At 38.9% G+C, this 18,052-nt stretch overlaps 1 protein-coding gene across 2 annotated transcripts in view; it reads right to left on the bottom strand.

The window, feature by feature from the left end:
• Positions 1 to 383: 383 nt before the first annotated feature.
• LOC132550642 (DNA mismatch repair protein Mlh1-like) overlaps positions 384 to 18,052 on the bottom strand; it is a 106,385-nt gene continuing 88,716 nt past the window's right edge. The window contains exons 15-21 of one of the 2 annotated variants that reach the window (XM_060214734.1): positions 13,345 to 13,453; positions 12,709 to 12,772; positions 9,033 to 9,197; positions 7,028 to 7,120; positions 6,405 to 6,509; positions 3,309 to 3,396; positions 384 to 591 (exon numbers count right to left, since the gene is read on the bottom strand). In XM_060214734.1, the coding sequence (XP_060070717.1) occupies positions 575 to 591; positions 3,309 to 3,396; positions 6,405 to 6,509; positions 7,028 to 7,120; positions 9,033 to 9,197; positions 12,709 to 12,772; positions 13,345 to 13,453 (641 nt within the window). In that variant the 3' untranslated portion in view covers positions 384 to 574. Of the gene's footprint in view, positions 3,397 to 6,404; positions 6,510 to 7,027; positions 7,121 to 9,032; positions 9,198 to 12,708; positions 12,773 to 13,344; positions 13,454 to 18,052 lie in introns of both variants that reach the window. The other variant, XM_060214733.1, reaches the window with a different exon arrangement.

Here is an 18,052-nt window from a genome sequence, read left to right as displayed (position 1 = left end):
GTTCCCTACCTTATCTAGATTTACAAATCTTGGACACTTGTGTACAACAGGTGTTCCCAACCTTATCTAGATTTACAATTATTAAACACTTGTGTACAACAGGTGTTCCCAACCTTATCTAGATTTACAATTCTTAAACACTTGTGTACAACAGGTGTTCCCAACCTTATCTAGATTTACAATTCTTAAACACTTGTGTACAACAGGTGTTTCCAACCTTACCTAGATTTACAATTCTTGGACACTTTTGTACAACAGGTGTTCCCAACCTTATCTAGATTTACAATTCTTGGACACTTGTCTGAGTAAATAAAATAAAACAATATAAAGTGATTTTTTTACTTTCTTTTATTGAAAACCAACAATTTTGTTGAAGAGTTTCACATCAGCTGTAGTATTTATCAATGTGTTACAAACGGACAGATTCTTGTATTTCCTGACAGTCCTTGATTTTAGAAATCAACCTTCTCTCTATTCTTCTCATATCTGACTGATTTTGGAATAACTAGTATTAAATGTTCTGGTGATCTTACTACAGGAATTCTACAGCACTTTCATGATTATTCTCAACCTTTCAAGAATTAACCGATCCTTGATGAATTAAGAAAAATCCTTTGTGTTAACAGTTTCCATTTACAGACTATCATCTGTAGACATAAACACAGGTCCATCGTCCTTCTGTAGACATAAACACAGGACTATCGTCCTTCTGTAGACATAAACACAGGACTATCTTCCTTCTGTAGACATAAACACAGGACTATCTTCCTTCTGTAGACATAAACACAGGACTATCTTCCTTCTGTAGACATAAACACAGGACTATCTTCCTTCTGTAGACATAAACACAGGACTATCATCTGTAGACATAAACACAGGTCTATCTTCCTTCTGTAGACATAAACACATGACTATCATCCTTCTGTAGACATAAACACATGACTATCTTCCTTCTGTAGACATAAACACAGGACTATCTTCCTTCTGTAGACATAAACACAGGACTATCTTCCTTCTGTAGACATAAACACAGGTCTATCTTCCTTCTGTAGACATAAACACAGGACTATCATCTGTAGACATAAACACAGGTCTATCTTCCTTCTGTAGACATAAACACATGACTATCATCCTTCTGTAGACATAAACACATGACTATCTTCCTTCTGTAGACATAAACACAGGACTATCTTCCTTCTGTAGACATAAACACAGGTCTATCTTCCTTCTGTAGACATAAACACAGGTCTATCTTCCTTCTGTAGACATAAACACATGTATCGTCCTTCTGTAGACATTAACACAGGACTATCTTCCTTCTGTAGACATAAACACAGGTCTATCTTCCTTCTGTAGACATAAACACAGGTATATCTTCCTTCTGTAGACATAAACACAGGACTATCTTCCATCTGTAGACATAAACACAGGTCCATCATCCTTCTGTAGACATAAACACAGGTCCATCGTCCTTCTGAAGGCATAAACACAGGTCTATCTTCCTTCTGTAGACATAAACACAGGACTATCGTCCCTCTATAGACATAAACACAGGTCCATCTTCCTTCTGTAGACATAAACACAGGTCCATCGTCCTTCTGTAGACATAAACACAGGACTATCGTCCTTCTGTAGACATAAACACAGGACTATCTTCATTCTGTAGACATAAACACATATCTATCATCCTTCTGTAGACATAAACACAAGACTATCTTCCTTCTGTAGACATAAACATAGGTCTATCTTCCTTCTGTAGACATAAACACATGTATCGTCCTTCTGTAGACATTAACACAGGACTATCTTCCTTCTGTAGACATAAACACAGGACTATCTTCCTTCTGTAGACATAAACACAGGTCTATCTTCCTTCTGTAGACATAAACACAGGTCTATCTTCCTTCTGTAGACATAAACACAGGACTATCTTCCATCTGTAGACATAAACACAGGTCCATCATCCTTCTGTAGACATAAACACAGGACAATCTTCCATCTGTAGACATAAACACAGGTCTATCGTCCTTCTGTAGACATAAACACAGGTCCATCGTCCTTCTGTAGACATAAACACAGGTCCATCGTCCTTCTGAAGGCATAAACACAGGTCTATCTTCCTTCTGTAGACATAAACACAGGTCCATCGTCCTTCTGTAGACATAAACACAGGACTATCGTCCTTCTGTAGACATAAACACAAGTCAATTGTCCTAATGCAGACAGGTCTATACCATTCATTTCTTTATCAGTGTGCTCTCGAGTACCATAACAAGAATTTACAATCAACATGGTTAATTACACGTTTCTTTAAATTCACTGAAAGTCTTGGGCAGAACAAATCAACATCTCTCATGGGCAGAACAAATCAACATCTCTCATGGACAGAACAAATCAACATCTCTCATGGGCAGAACAAATCAACATCTCTCATGGGCTGAACAAATCAACATCTCTCATGGGCAGAACAAATCAACATCTCTCATGGGCTGAACATAGCAACATCTCTCATGGGCAGAATAAATCAACATCTCTCATGGGCAGAACAAATCAACATCTCTCATGGGCAGAACAAATCAACATCTCTCATGGGCGGAACATAGCAACATCTCTCATGGGCAGAACAAATCAACATCTCTCATGGGCAGAACAAATCAACATCTCTCATGGGCAGAACAAATCAACATCTCTCATGGGCAGAACAAATCAACATCTCTCATGGGCAGAACAAATCAACATCTCTCATGGTCAGAACAAAGCAACATCTCTCATGGGCAGAACAAATCAACATCTCTCATGGGCAGAACAAATCAACATCTCTCATGGGCAGAACAAATCAACATCTCTCATGGGCGGAACATAGCAACATCTCTCATGGGCAGAATAAATCAACATCTCTCATGGGCTGAACAAATCAACATCTCTCATGGACAGAACAAATCAACATCTCTCATGGGCGGAACATAGCAACATCTCTCATGGGCAGAACAAATCAACATCTCTCATGGGCAGAACAAATCAACATCTCTCATGGGCAGAACAAATCAACATCTCTCATGGGCAGAACAAATCAACATCTCTCATGGGCAGAACAAATCAACATCTCTCATGGGCAGAACAAATCAACATCTCTCATGGGCAGAACAAATCAACATCTCTCATGGGCAGAACAAATCAACATCTCTCATGGGCAGAACAAATCAACATCTCTCATGGTCAGAACAAAGCAACATCTCTCATGGGCAGAACAAATCAACATCTCTCAAACACTTTATACAGGTCAGGCAGGTTAGCAATCTGTAGGATACTTGAGTCGTTTGCCAAAGAAGATGGCGGTAAAATTGATGTTCTGAGGGCTGGATACAACACATGTTCTGTACACCATTTATACTTGTCCTGAAATTGGAAAAGGAAATATGATCAATACCATGTATCATTGGTGATGCTGATTAAAATCAGCTCTTATCTCGTCTGAAATTCTCCTTGTATAACTTACAACACAGACTACTTACCATTGGTACCTATTTAATCTGATAACTGACAACACGCACAACTTCATATTGGCCCCTATTTGGTCTGAAATTCTCCTTGTATAATTGACAACACGCACAACTTCATATTGGCCCCTATTTGGTCTGAAATTCTCCTTGTATAATTGACAACACGCACAACTTCATATTGGCCCCTATTTGGTCTGAAATTCTCCTTGTATAATTGACAACACAGACTACTACACATTAGACCCTATTTGGTCTGAAATTCTCCTTCAAATCCCTGAAACATGGAGTAATCTGTGGTTTTGATTGAGTGTCTGGAATCAAGATCTCATAGTTCTATACATGACCATATTTTGATGATAATTACATGCTGTGTGTTTTTTAAGAATCCTTAAGTCCAACATAAATTGAAAATCAGGCCATAAATTATGCAACAACTTGTTGAGGAGAATTTTGTATCTATGATTATTTCAGAATACACAAGATGGTAAAGACAACTATCTAAAACTAATAATAAAATATGGATAATAAACATATCCCTGACTACCAGTTATAGAGGTAAAATTTGTATGATAATAAACATATCCCTGACTACCAGTTATACAGGTAAAATTTGTATAATAAACATATCCCTGACTACAAGTTATACAGGTAAAATTTGTATGATAACAAGAGGCCCATGGGCCTTAACGGTCATCTGACAAAAAGCAAGCCAAACCTAGAAAGTGGGTTGAGGTCATTCATTTGAACAAACTTGGTAGCCTCTCCTCCAAGCATCTTACAGGCCCAATATCAGCACTCGTGGACTTTTGCTTGTTGAGAAGAAGTCGTTTGTATATTTTAACATATTTGACCCCTGTGACCTTGAAAGTGGGCCAAGGTCATTCATTTGAACAAACTTTGTATTGAGGCTCCATATGCCAGCATGCTATGGGCCAAGTATTAGCCCCCTAGGCCTTCTAGTATTTGAGAAGAAGTTATTTAAAGATTTTGACATATTTGACCCCTGTGACCTTGAAAGTTGTTCAAGGTCATTCATTTAAACAAACTTGATAGCCCTTCATCCCAGCATGCCACAGGCACAATATCAGCAATCTGAGCCTTTTGGTTATTGAGAAGAAGTTGTTTAAAGATTTTAACATATTTGACCCCTGTGACCTTTAAAGTGGGTCAAGGTCATTCATTTGAACAAACTTGGTAGTCCTTCATCCCAGCATGTCACAGGCCCAATATCTACACTCTGAGCCTTTTGGTTAATGAGAAGAAGTTGTTTAAAGATTTTAACATATTTGACCCCTGTGACCTTGAAAGTGGGTTGAGGTCATTCATTTGAACAAACTTGGTAGAGCTCCATGCCAGTATCCTCTGTGCCAAGTATTAGCCCCCTAGACCTTCTAGTATTTGAGAAGAAGTCGTTTGAATGAAAAGTTTACGGACGGCGCACGACGGCGGACGACGACGGACGAAGCATGATGACTATAGGTCATCGGACCCTTCGGGTCAGATGACCTAATAAACATATCCCTGACTACCAGTTATACAGGTAAAATTTGTATAATTAACATATCCCTGACTACCAGTTATACAGGTAAAATTTGTCTAATAAACATATCCCTGACTACCAGTTATACAGGTAAAATGTGTATGATAATAAACATATCCCTGACTACCAGTTATACAGGTAAAATTTGTATGGTAATAAACATATCCCTGACTACCAGTTATACAGGTAAAATTTGTATAATAAACATATCCCTGACTACCAGTTATACAGGTAAAATTTGTATAATAAACATATCCCTGACTACCAGTTATACAGGTAAAATTTGTATAATACACATATCCCTGACTACCAGTTATACAGGTAAAATTTGTATAATACACATATCCCTGACTACCAGTTATACAGGTAAAATTTGTATAATACACATATCCCTGACTACCAGTTATACAGGTAAAATTTGTATAATACACATATCCCTGACTACCAGTTATACAGGTAAAATTTGTATAATAAACATATCCCTGACTACCAGTTATACAGGTAAAATTTGTATGATAATAAACATATCCCTGACTACCAGTTATACAGGTAAAATTTGTATAATAAACATATCCCTGACTACCAGTTATACAGGTAAAATTTGTATAATTAACATATCCCTGACTACCAGTTACACAGGTAACATTTGTATAATTAACATAATCCTGACTACCAGTTATACAGGTAAAATTTGTATAATAAACATATCCCTGACTTCCAGTTATACTGGTAAAATTTGTATGATAATAAACATATCCCTGACTACCAGTTATACAGGTAAAATTTGTATAACAAACATATCCCTGACTACCAGTTATACAGGTAAAATTTGTATGGTAATAAACATATCCCTGACTACCAGTTATACAGGTAAAATTTGTATGATAATAAACATATCCCTGACTACCAGTTATACAGGTAAAATTTGTATAATAAACATATCCCTGACTACCAGTTATACAGGTAAAATTTGTACGATAATTAACATATCCCTGACTACCAGTTATACAGGTAAAATTTGTATGGTAATTAACATATCCCTGACTACCAGTTATACAGGTAAAATTTGTATGATAATAAACATATCCCTGACTACCTGTTATACAGGTAAAATTTGTATGGTAATTAACATATCCTTGACTACTGATTATACAGGTAAAATTTGTATGATAATAAACATATCCCTGACTACCGGTTATACAGGTAAATTTTGTATGATAATAAACACATCCCTGACTACCAGTTATACAGGTAAAATTCGTATGATAATAAACATATCCCTGACTACCAGTTATACAGGTAAAATTTGTATGATAACTAACACATCCCTGACTAACAGTTATACAGGTAAACAAGTTACTTACCACGCTTTCTGTGGTCGGAACAAATAAACTTTTCTTCACACAGTAGAAATTGCTGGTTTCTCTGGCAAAACTCTCAAAACAAATCTTTTCAACATCCCAGTCAACCTGTAGGAATCAAAAATTTCATTAAATGACTGAAGCATCAAATATGTTTTGATAATAAGAGCTAAAGATCTAGATGCTATACACATTTGTGCCAAAAATATAGATTCCCAAAATGTTTAGATTTCAAAAAATTTGACCCCTGTGACCTTAAAGGTGGGTCAAGATCACCCTTTTTTAAGTAGGCTAGATGGGCAACATCATAATTTTATGATCCCTGGTTATTCAGGAGAATTTGTTGGAAGAAACAAGGACACCAAATAAATAGAACAACTGATATCCTAATGTTTCCATAGATCCATCATTTTTATCCTCCTAAATCTACGATGGACAAGAAGTAGCAAAAACAAACTTTCAAAATCGAAATCCAAGATCAAATTATCATTTACAAGTGGATTAGCAGAAATATAAATTGATGTTTGCACCTTTATAACTATATCAATAACTTATAGTGTTTCATTAACACTTTCAAAACCAAAACTTCTAAAATATCCAGGTTTAAGTAAGTTTTACCCAGTTACCTCTGTTGCAAGGCGAAGTATATACATAGGTAGGCCATCCATATCAGGCACAAAGTTCTCTAACAACATCGGCACGGTACACAGGTTACCATTCTACAACAAACCATAGACATTATACAAAGTTCTCTAACAACATCGGCACAGTACACAGGTTACCATTCTACAACAAACCATAGACATTATACAAACGATTGTTTACACAGAAACCTTTTGGTTTGTTTAATGTTATTTCTTTTTGGATCGTTGTGTGTTTTACCGTTTGATGGCCCTAATGATGTTTTATGTGTTGATATCCCACTAAGAATGGAATAATAATAGTTTACACAGAAAGTCTATCAACAATATGTACCTACCAATATGTCTCTCACTTTACATAATATTTAAATTCATATTTTAAACAATTTTGATTCAGCAAATATTGATAGTGTTATACTGTCCAGGCAGAAAAAGTCGGAGGTCAGTATTTTTCTACCAGGTCAATACAATTATTGATGTTATGTTGTTTATACAAGATTTGATAACCTTGGAAAGGTGATAATCTGGGAGGCTGCAGGCCCAGGGACATATCACCTTTCAAAGGTTAACAAGACCTTGTATTAACCTACAGAAGGTCAATGACTGTTTTGTTATATGACATGGCATTTAAGATGTGAGTTGGAAAAAAAATGAAAGTTTTCTGCATTGCAAATTCAGCTGTCCTATTTCTGACAACATGGTTAAGTGTATATCAGATTATTTGGAACGTTTCATGTTCTTAGTGTCAAATCGGCTTTCTTGACCTTGTGTGTGACTCAAGCTCTGGTCATCCGCCATGTTTGTAAACAGAGAATGCTGTCTTCTTATTGGTGAAAAGTACATCTTGACATGTAAATTACCTGTTACCATTTTTTGACAAGGTTATCAATTTGTGATGTTAACCTCTCATGTAGGAATTCACTGGTTTCATGTTAACATTGTATTTTGTCAGAACCTGTAGGAGACTTCAGAGCCAATCACAGTGGAGGGATTTTCTCAGCCATAAACCAAAACACCATATTGATTAAACTCAAACTTCCCTGTTTTTATATTACATACTAGTAATTGCCTTGTATTTTATATAATAATCTCGTCTTCAAATTGAACATTCAGATAAAAAACATGCTAATCAACAAATGTCTTTATTTTTTATCAGAGTACAAATGTACTTTAAAAACAAATAAGACTAGAATTGTCCTTCAAGACAAGTATATCAGATTGTGGAGGCCATATGGTCCAGCTGTTCTCAATTTCGAAACATTTTTTTTATTTTGACATGCACAAGAGACCCTTATCAGAACAAGGTCAAAAGGCCAATGACCTTAACAGTCATCTGACTATCAAGGCTGATAAATGATACAATGGTAACAGTAGTGGTGTAATGTGAACAAATATTAACTGATGAAAACAGTTCGGAATATTTTAGCAGTATCTTAATATTCTCACAGAATTTCAGACAAGAGGCATCACTGCATTGAACTATAGGGATAAATTTTAAAATGTGTTTTTCAAGATAGCTGCCATGGCAGTCATTTTAGATTTCTGACCAATCATTTCAGGCAATTTTCAGCTCAATCACAGTGGTGGAACTTCAGGAGAAATTTAAAATGTGTATGGTTCAGGGAAACCATGATTGGGCAATCATTGTTACACTATAGCAGCCATACTGAACTTTTGATGAGGCCAAAAAATAACAACACTTCATTGGTTTATTTCATCTATATCCCTACCCAATTTCAGCTTTATGGTACTTATGGAACATCATAAGAAGATAAAACTAGGTTTTTCAAGAGAGCTGTCATACTGGATTTCAGACTGACCTGAAAAATAACAACACTTGGTCAAGACCACCTCAGGACCATTTCAAGCAGAGGCAGACAGTACATGGTGACAGAGGAAACACAATAGTTGTAGGTTATCCTGACTCTTCATGTCAGATTGCCTAAATCTTGATATATTAACACAATCCACCAAATCTATGTTTATATACCTGGTCTATTTCCATGGAGAAGTAATCTTCTAACATCTCCCGTTTACTGGAGAGAAAGTCCACAATGTAGGTCGCTAGATCCTCTTTAGGGCCATCAGCCTCAATCCAACCACTTTCCTCAAGGTCAAGGGCAAGCATAGCCAGTTCATATATAGGTGCTGGTTCCTACAAGGGATAGCTCATGGAATGAGGAGATAATTCTGACAGAAAACCTAAGTAAACAATGAACATAAAGGGGAGATAACTCTCAAAGTAAATAAGAACAATAAATGGAATGTATCCCCAACAGTAAAGAAGTATATTAAAGGGAGATGATGCCAAAATAAATAACACATACAAAGAGAAGACAACTCCAATGATAAATAACACACATCCAGGGAAGATAACTCTAACAGTCAATAACACTCATAAAGGGACGACAATCACGTAAATAATGGGGAATATTTTCTTGTTCTTATTTTTGTTTCATACCTGAGCAGAAGTTTAAAGTCAACAAAAGGCCTGACAGCCTTAACAGTGTCCTGAGCACAGGTATAGGCCAACAAAAGGCCTAGCAGCCTTAACAGTGACCTGAGCAGAGGTATAGGCCAACAAAAGGCCTGGCAGCCTTAACAGTGTCCTGAGCAGAGGTATAGGCCAACAAAAAGCCTAGCAGCCTTAACAGTGACCTGAGCAGAGATATAGGCCAACAAAAGGCCTGGCAGCCTTAACAGTGTCCTGAGCACAGGTATAGGCCAACAAAAGGCCTTACAGCCTTAACAGTGTCCTGAGTAGAGGTATAGGCCAACAAAAGGCCTAGCAGCCTTAACAGTGACCTGAGTAGAGGTATAGGCCAACAAAAGGCCTAGCAGCCTTAACAGTGACCTGAGTAGAGGTATAGGCCAACAAAAGGCCTAGCAGCCTTAACAGTGACCTGAGCAGAGGTATAGGCCAACAAAAGGCCTTACAGCCTTAACAGTCTCAAGAGAAGAGGTATAGGCAAACAAAAGTGACCTGAGCAGAAGTTTAAAGTCAACAAAAGGCCTGGCAGCCTTAACAGTGTCCTGAGCACAAGTATAGGCCAACAAAAGGCCTAGCAGCCTTAACAGTGACCTGAGTAGAGGTATAGGCCAACAAAAGGCCTAGCAGCCTTAACAGTGACCTGAGCAGAAGTTTAAAGTCAACAAAAGGCCTGGCAGCCTTAACAGTGTCCTGAGCACAGGTATAGTACAACAAAAGGCCTAGCAGCCTTAACAGTGACCTGAGTAGAGGTATAGGCCAACAAAAGGCCTGGCAGCCTTAACAGTGTCCTGAGTAGAGGTATAGGCCAACAAAAGGCCTAGCAGCCTTAACAGTATCCTGAGTAGAGGTATAGGCCAACAGAAGGCCTAGCAGCCTTAACAGTGACCTGAGTAGAGGTATAGGCCAACAAAAGGCCTGGCAGCCTTAACAGTGTCCTGAGTAGAGGTATAGGCCAACAAAAGGCCTAGCAGCCTTAACAGTATCCTGAATAGAGGTATAGGCCAACAGAAGGCCTAGCAGCCTTAACAGTGACCTGAGTAGAGGAATAGTCCAACAAAAGGCCTGACAGCCTTCACAGTGACCTGAGTAGTAATTTGAAGTCAACAAAAGGCCTGGCAGCCTTAACAGTGACCTGAGTAGAGGTATAGGCCAACAAAAGGCCTAGCAGCCTTAACAGGGACCTGAGTGGAAGTTTAAGTCATCAAAAGGCCTAGCAGTCTAAACAGTGACCAGAGTACAAGTTGAAATCCAACAAAGGGCCTAGCAGTCTTAACAGTGACCTGAGTGGAAGTTTAAGCCAACTAAAGGCCTGACAGCTTTAACAGTGACCTGAGTGAAAGTTTGAGCCAATAAAAGGCCTAGCAGTAAAAACAATGATCTGAATGGAAGTTTGAAGCCAACAAAAGGCCTAGCAGCCTTAACAGTGACCTGTATAGAGGTTTGAAGCCAACAAAAGGCCTTGCAGCCTTAACAGCAACCTGAGTAGAGATTAAAAGTCAACAAAAGGCCTTACAGCCTTAACAGCAACCTGAGTAGAGATTAAAAGTCAACAAAAGGCCTTACAGCCTTAACAGTGTCCTGAGTAGAGATTAAAAGTCAATAAAAGGCCTAGCAGCCTTAACAGTGTCCTGAGTAGAGATTAAAAGTCAACAAAATGCCTAGTAGTCTGAACAGTGCCCTGAGTAGAGATTAGAAGTCAACAAAATGCCTTGCAGCCTTAACAGTGTCCTGAGTAGAGGTTTGAAACCAACAAAATGCCTGACAACCTAAGCAGCAATCTGAGTAGAAGTTTTAAGTCAACAAAATGCCTAGCAGCCTGAACAGTGTCCTGAGTAGAGGCCTGAAACCAGCAAAAGGCCTGACAACCTTAACAGTGCCCTGAGGTAATATTAACATAAAAGTCATTAGGGTATCTAGTCAAGTGTCACGAAAAATCAATTGTAATATTGATTTTAATAAGATTTAAAGGATATGATTTAAGCCCCAGGGAGTCGGCCAGTTTCAATATCGGCATACCATCAAACCTATACACCAAGTTTGACTTATTACTGAAGAAAATAAACAAATTTAGGCTCAGAAATGCCACTTTCTTATAAAAACTACATTAAACTTTTCCCCCGTCAGGGTTTTCCACTAACCCTCACAAACCATCATTTCGATTCCTTAAATTGACAAAGGACCCCAAAATTACGAAAGTTTAACTCTATTTCATACATATTATGAGTCCCAGGAGCAGTGGTTCCTAGGGAGAACCCAGCCCTCCCAGGGAGAATGTTGGGCACTGGGGTCATGAATTCCACTAATTTAGTGAAGCGCCTTGATACCTTTTTCATCCATAAAGACTATTGATTCTACAATAATTGCTGTTAAGAAGGAAATTTTGGATTTTGAGTCAATTTGACCTTTTTTGGTCCCACCCATCAGCTGTTGGGGTCAGTCAGGATCAATATATTCATGTTATCAAACTGTTATCCTATACTAATATTTAAAACCAAGATTGAAAACTATTTCAAATGAAATTATGCTCAAAAATGTAATTTTCCTATATAAACTTTGGTAAACTATACCCCCTCTGCAGGGGGAAATATGAGGAAATTTACAATTTATATACAGCATCTTACCCTTACATGACCCTAACATCAATGAAAATCATTTAGTTCTACCCTATGTCAGTATTGAAAAGAGGAATTTAGAAATTTGAGTCAATTTGTCTCAGGTGACCTAAAATTATCTAATTTATCTTCTTGGATCCTGTTTCTATGTTTAAGGACACTCTTGACCAAATTTGGTCAAAATCCTTTCATTTGAACATGAGATACAAATTTTTACAGACACAGACGAAGCAAGAAAGATCAAGTGATGGACATTGTTAATGGACAGATAAAGGACCAATGGAGGAAATTTGGTGGTCAGGTGGCACAGTGGTAACGCACTCGCCTTTCACCTAGCTGTCCGGGGTTTGATTCCCAGAATGGATATGAAAAGGCATGGGGTCACCTGCCCGATCACGTTGGTTTTCCCCAGGTAACAAGAGTGATTGATATAATATTTAATATGTAATTGTTGTAAATTAATGAAGGTTATCATTATCATACAAATAGAGGAAAAAATAGTGGCCGTGTGAAGGTGCAGGGTTATTTAAACATCAATCTGAACTTATATACAGCATTCTTACCGAAAGCCTCAGGTTTCCAAAGTTACCAAAGTCAAAAAGAAGGATTTGGTAGAATAGCTCTTTACTGAAATAAAAACAAAAAACCCATCAAAACACCACAAACTACAAGATATCCTAGAGGGATGTTGGCATGTACCATTGCTTGATATTCATTTGTCCTTTAAAAGTTTTCTCTTTTCAGTTCTTTTTCTCTTTTTTCCTTTTATTGGCTCTAGATTATAGGAAACTTGAGAGGTCCACATAAGAAAAAAGCAAAAATAATCTTGATCTGTCAAATGAAATTTGGTCCCCTGTCAGCTATTTTGCTTTTCTGATCACTCCCAAAATCAAAAAAGCATAATTCAGGGAACATGGGGAAACTACTTATGAAATCTGAGAAATATTCCTCCAGTTTATTCTCAAGAAATAATGGTGACTAACATACATTGTTAGAATATAAGATGGCTGCCTGTCAGCAAATATAAAAAAGGAAGAACTGTTTAATGACGTATGATGGACTACAGCCTTACGTCCGAAGATCACAGACCAAAAACCAAAAATATAGGGCATTTTGATTAGCCCACTATCTGAATGCTGGACCAACATTGGTACAATTATACAATTGAGAGATAGGAGTAGTAGCATTTGTGTACTTACCTAACTGTTGTTGTGTTCACTAAAAACAACATTGTCTGATGTTGTATTAAAGAAAATTCCTCATTGACACAACCAACAAACTTGTGATTGCGGAACATTTCAGTCAGACCTGAAATATTGAAATTCAGACAACAAATTTACTATACATACACTACACACAGCAACATATCACTACAGAGAATAAACAAGAGTATCAGTGAAAGTGAAGAATGCTCCCCAAATAACAACTTTTTTGGATGCAAAATTTTAACAAAGGGCAATAATACTGTAATTAAGGCATCTCAGGCCTTGAACTTGGTAACTTGAAATCCTTTCTGTATGACCAATGTAAAGACCAAGTGTCATTATCCTAGTTTAAATGAAAGCAAAGACACAAAAGGTTTAAGGAAGGACAATAACTTTGTAATTGTGGGGTTACAGGCTCTGAATTTGGTACATGGCACATTGTCATAGAATGACCACACCTAGTTTCATTACCTTAGTTTTAATGCAGGCCACACTATACTCAGGACACAAAACTCTGTTAATAAGGGGTTGTAGGCCATGAATTTAGTAAGTACATAGGCTTTGTATGATCAATGTTAACAAGGGAGGGAAGGAAGGAAGGATGGAAGGAGGAAGGAAGGAAGGAAGGAAGGAAGGAAGGAAGGACGGACGGATGGATGGACGGACGGACATACATACATGAATACATATGTCTCAGCATTTTATGGAATAGATTTTCATCATCACATTACTGTACCACAAAATAGAGAAAATATCCCCCCATCTCCTTAAAAAATAATGGACTATACAAACCAGTTCTTAATTCAAGGCCTTTGTTTGTTTATGGAAGCCATCATAAAGTAAACAGAGCTGCACATTTCACATGATAAGCTACATTTATTGGCAATGACCTGATTTACACAGACATTTTCTGTTTTAACGAGAATGACCCATCTGAGAAGTCTGTACAACATTGATAACACAAGATAGATTTCTGGAAGTCATCTGTGGAAATCAGTAGCTACGGTTTTGGTAACCACAGCATCAAACTGTCAAAAAAACCACAAAAAATATATCCAGACATAGACCAGTCATAAAATGCTATAAGGTTGACTGTAATCAGCTAAACAGATGTATGAATTGATTCTAGTATAACCCCTTGTAGACAGATGTATGAACTGATTCTAGTATAACCCCCTGTAGACAGATGTATGAACTGATTCTAGTATAACCTCCTGTAGACAGATGAACTGATTCTAGTATAATCCCTCTGTAGACAGATGTATGAACTGATTCTAGTATAACCCCCCTGTAGACAGACGTATGAACTGATTCTAGTATAACCCCCCTGTAGACAGATGTATGAACTGATTCTAGTATAACCTCCTGTAGACAGATGAACTGATTCTAGTATACCCCCCTTGTAGACAGATGTATGAACTGATTCTAGTATAACCCCCCTGTAGACAGACGTATGAACTGATTCTAGTATACCCCCCTTGTAGACAGATGTATGAACTGATTCTAGTATAACCCCCCTGTAGACAGATGAACTGATTCTAGTATAACCCCCATCCCCTCTCCCCTGTTGACACCAATAACCTTGTTTTTGTTATGAAAGACACTTATAATTTCCAGAGGTGATCTAACCGTCTGTGTTGTATAATTTTGAGTATGCGGGATTCTCTATGTTACGCGATAATGCTGTGAGTAAAGACTGCTTCTACTTCACCGTCATTATAACTTCACCATTCAATGAAATCCAAGACATTATCATGCTTATCCATAAAGGGCTTACAATACGCTTTGTAATGCCGTTAATCAGAATCTCTATTGATTTATATATTACCTCATTCTTATCTCAGGCATAAAAGCATTTTATCCTTTCATCTGTGTTTCTACATTTGGAGGGCTCTATAGGCAGTTTTATGCAGCATGTGTTTACTTGGACACATGGGAGTAGCAAGAGAACATCAATGTGTCTGAGGGTTTAAGTGGTAAATCAGAATGACATTATACATTCTGATCTTTAGTCCCAGAGAGAGACACTCTAAACACCTGTCTACTTTGTATCCTAATGCTGTATAAGATTTTTTTTCAAATTTTGGAAATTAAAATAGGTTTTGATTTCATCCCCAGCTGACTTTTAATATATGTGTAAGTAACAAGCCATTCAGAATATCAGCTTATCTGCTTACACACTCTGGTGATCAACATAATTATGCCAGAGATTAAAAATTATCTAGCTCCTGTTTAAGGCTGTTGACTGTCCCAGGCTATAGACTGCAGACTGTCCCAGGCTATAGACTGTTGATTGTCCCAGGCTATAGACTGTTGACTGTCCCAGGCTATAGGCTGTCGATTGTCCCAGACTATAGGCTGTTGACTGTCCCAGACTATAGACTGTCGACTGTCCCAGGCTATAGACTGTTGACTGTCCCAGACTATAGACTGTTGACTGTCCAAGGCTATTGACTGTTTACTGTCCCAGGTTACAGACTGTTGACTGTCCCAGGCTATAGACTGCAGACTGTCCCAGGCTATAGACGGTTGACTGTCCAGACTATAGACTGTTGACTGTCCCAGGCTATAGACTGTTGACTGTCCTATGCTATAGTCTGTTGGCTGTCTCAGGCTATAGACTGTTGACTGTCCCAGACTATAGACTGTTGACTGTCCAAGGCTATTGACTGTTTACTGTCCCAGGTTACAGAATGTTAACTGTCCCAGACTATTGACTGTTGACTGTCCTTGGCTATAGACTGTTAACTGTCCCAGGCTATAGGCTGTCGACTGTCCAAGACTATAGACTGTCAACTATCCCAGAATATAGACTGTTGACTGTCCCAGACTATTGACTGTTGACTGTCCCAGGCTATAGACTGTTGACTGTCCTAGGCTATAGACTGTTGACTGTCCCATGCTATAGTCTGTTGGCTGTCTCAGGCTACAGACTGTTGACTGTCCCAGGCTATAGACTGCAGACTGTCCCAGGCTATAGACGGTTGACTGTCCAGACTATAGACTGTTGACTGTCCCAGGCTATAGACTGTTGACTGTCCCATGCTATAGTCTGTTGGCTGTCTCAGGCTATAGACTGTTGACTGTCCCAGACTATAGACTGTTGACTGTCCCTGACTATAGACTGTTGACTGTCCCAGGCTATAGACTGTTGACTGTCCAGACTGTTGACTGTTGACTGTACCAGGCTATAGACTATTGACTGTCCAGACTGTTGACTGTTGACTGTACCAGGCTATAGACTGTTGACTGTCCAGACTGTTGACTGTTGACTGTACCAGGCTATAGACTGTTGACTGTCCCATGCTATAGTCTGTTGGCTGTCTCAGGCTATAGACTGTTGACTGTCCCAGACTATAGACTGTTGACTGTCCCAGGCTATAGACTGTTGACTGTCCAGACTGTTGACTGTTGACTGTACCAGGCTATAGACTGTTGACTGTCCAGACTGTTGACTGTTGACTGTACCAGGCTATAGACTGTTGACTGTCCAGACTGTTGACTGTTGACTGTACCAGGCTATAGACTGTTGACTGTCAGGCTATAGACTGTTGACTGTCCAGACTGTTGACTGTTGACTGTACCAGGCTATAGACTGTTGACTGTCCAGACTGTTGACTGTTGACTGTCCCAGGCTATAGACTGTTGACTGTCCAGACTGTTGACTGTTGACTGTACCAGGCTATAGACTGTTGACTGTCCAGACTGTTGACTGTTGACTGTACCAGGCTATAGTCTGTTGGCTGTCCCAGGCTACAGACTGTTGACTGTCCCAGGCTATAGGCTGTCGATTGTCCCAGACTATAGGCTGTTGACTGTCCCAGACTATAGACTGTCGACTGTCCCAGGCTATAGACTGTTGACTGTCCCAGACTATAGACTGTTGACTGTCCAAGGCTATTGACTGTTTACTGTCCCAGGTTACAGAATGTTAACTGTCCCAGATTACAGACTGTTGACTGTCCCAGGCTATAGACTGCAGACTGTCCAGGCAACAGACTGTTGACTGTCCCAGGCTATAGGCTGTTGACTGTCCCAGGCTATAGACTGTTTACTGTCCCAGACTATAGACTGTCGTCTGTCCCAGGCTATAGACTGTTGACTGTCCAAGGCTATTGACTGTTGACTGTCCCAGGCTATAGACTGTTGACTGTCCAGGCAACAGACTGTTGACTGTCCCAGGCTATAGGCTGTTGACTGTCCCAGGCTATAGACTGTTTACTGTCCCAGACTATAGACTGTCGTCTGTCCCAGGCTATAGACTGTTGACTGTCCAAGGCTATTGACTGTTGACTGTCCCAGGCTATAGGCTGTCGATTGTCCCAGACTATAGACTGTAGACTGTCCCAGACTATAGACTGTTTACTGTCCCAGGTTACAGACTGTTGACTGTCCCAGGCTATAGACTGTTGACTGTCCCAGGCTATAGACTGCAGACTGTCCAGGCAACAGACTGTTGACTGTCCCAGGCTATAGGCTGTTGACTGTCCCAGGCTATAGACTGCAGACTCTCCAGGCAACAGACTGTTGACTGTCCCAGGCTATAGGCTGTTGACTGTCCCAGGCTATAGACTGTTTACTGTCCCAGACTATAGACTGTCGTCTGTCCCAGGCTATAGACTGTTGACTGTCCAAGGCTATTGACTGTTGACTGTCCCAGGCTATAGACTGTTGACTGTCCAGGCAACAGACTGTTGACTGT

This window comes from Ylistrum balloti, unplaced genomic scaffold, assembly GCF_031769215.1.
Source record: "Ylistrum balloti isolate Yb309-2 unplaced genomic scaffold, AGI_CSIRO_Ybal_v1 Utg370138, whole genome shotgun sequence".
Lineage (NCBI taxonomy): Eukaryota > Metazoa > Mollusca > Bivalvia > Pectinida > Pectinidae > Ylistrum > Ylistrum balloti.
This window is presented reverse-complemented; position numbering and strand designations above follow the sequence as displayed.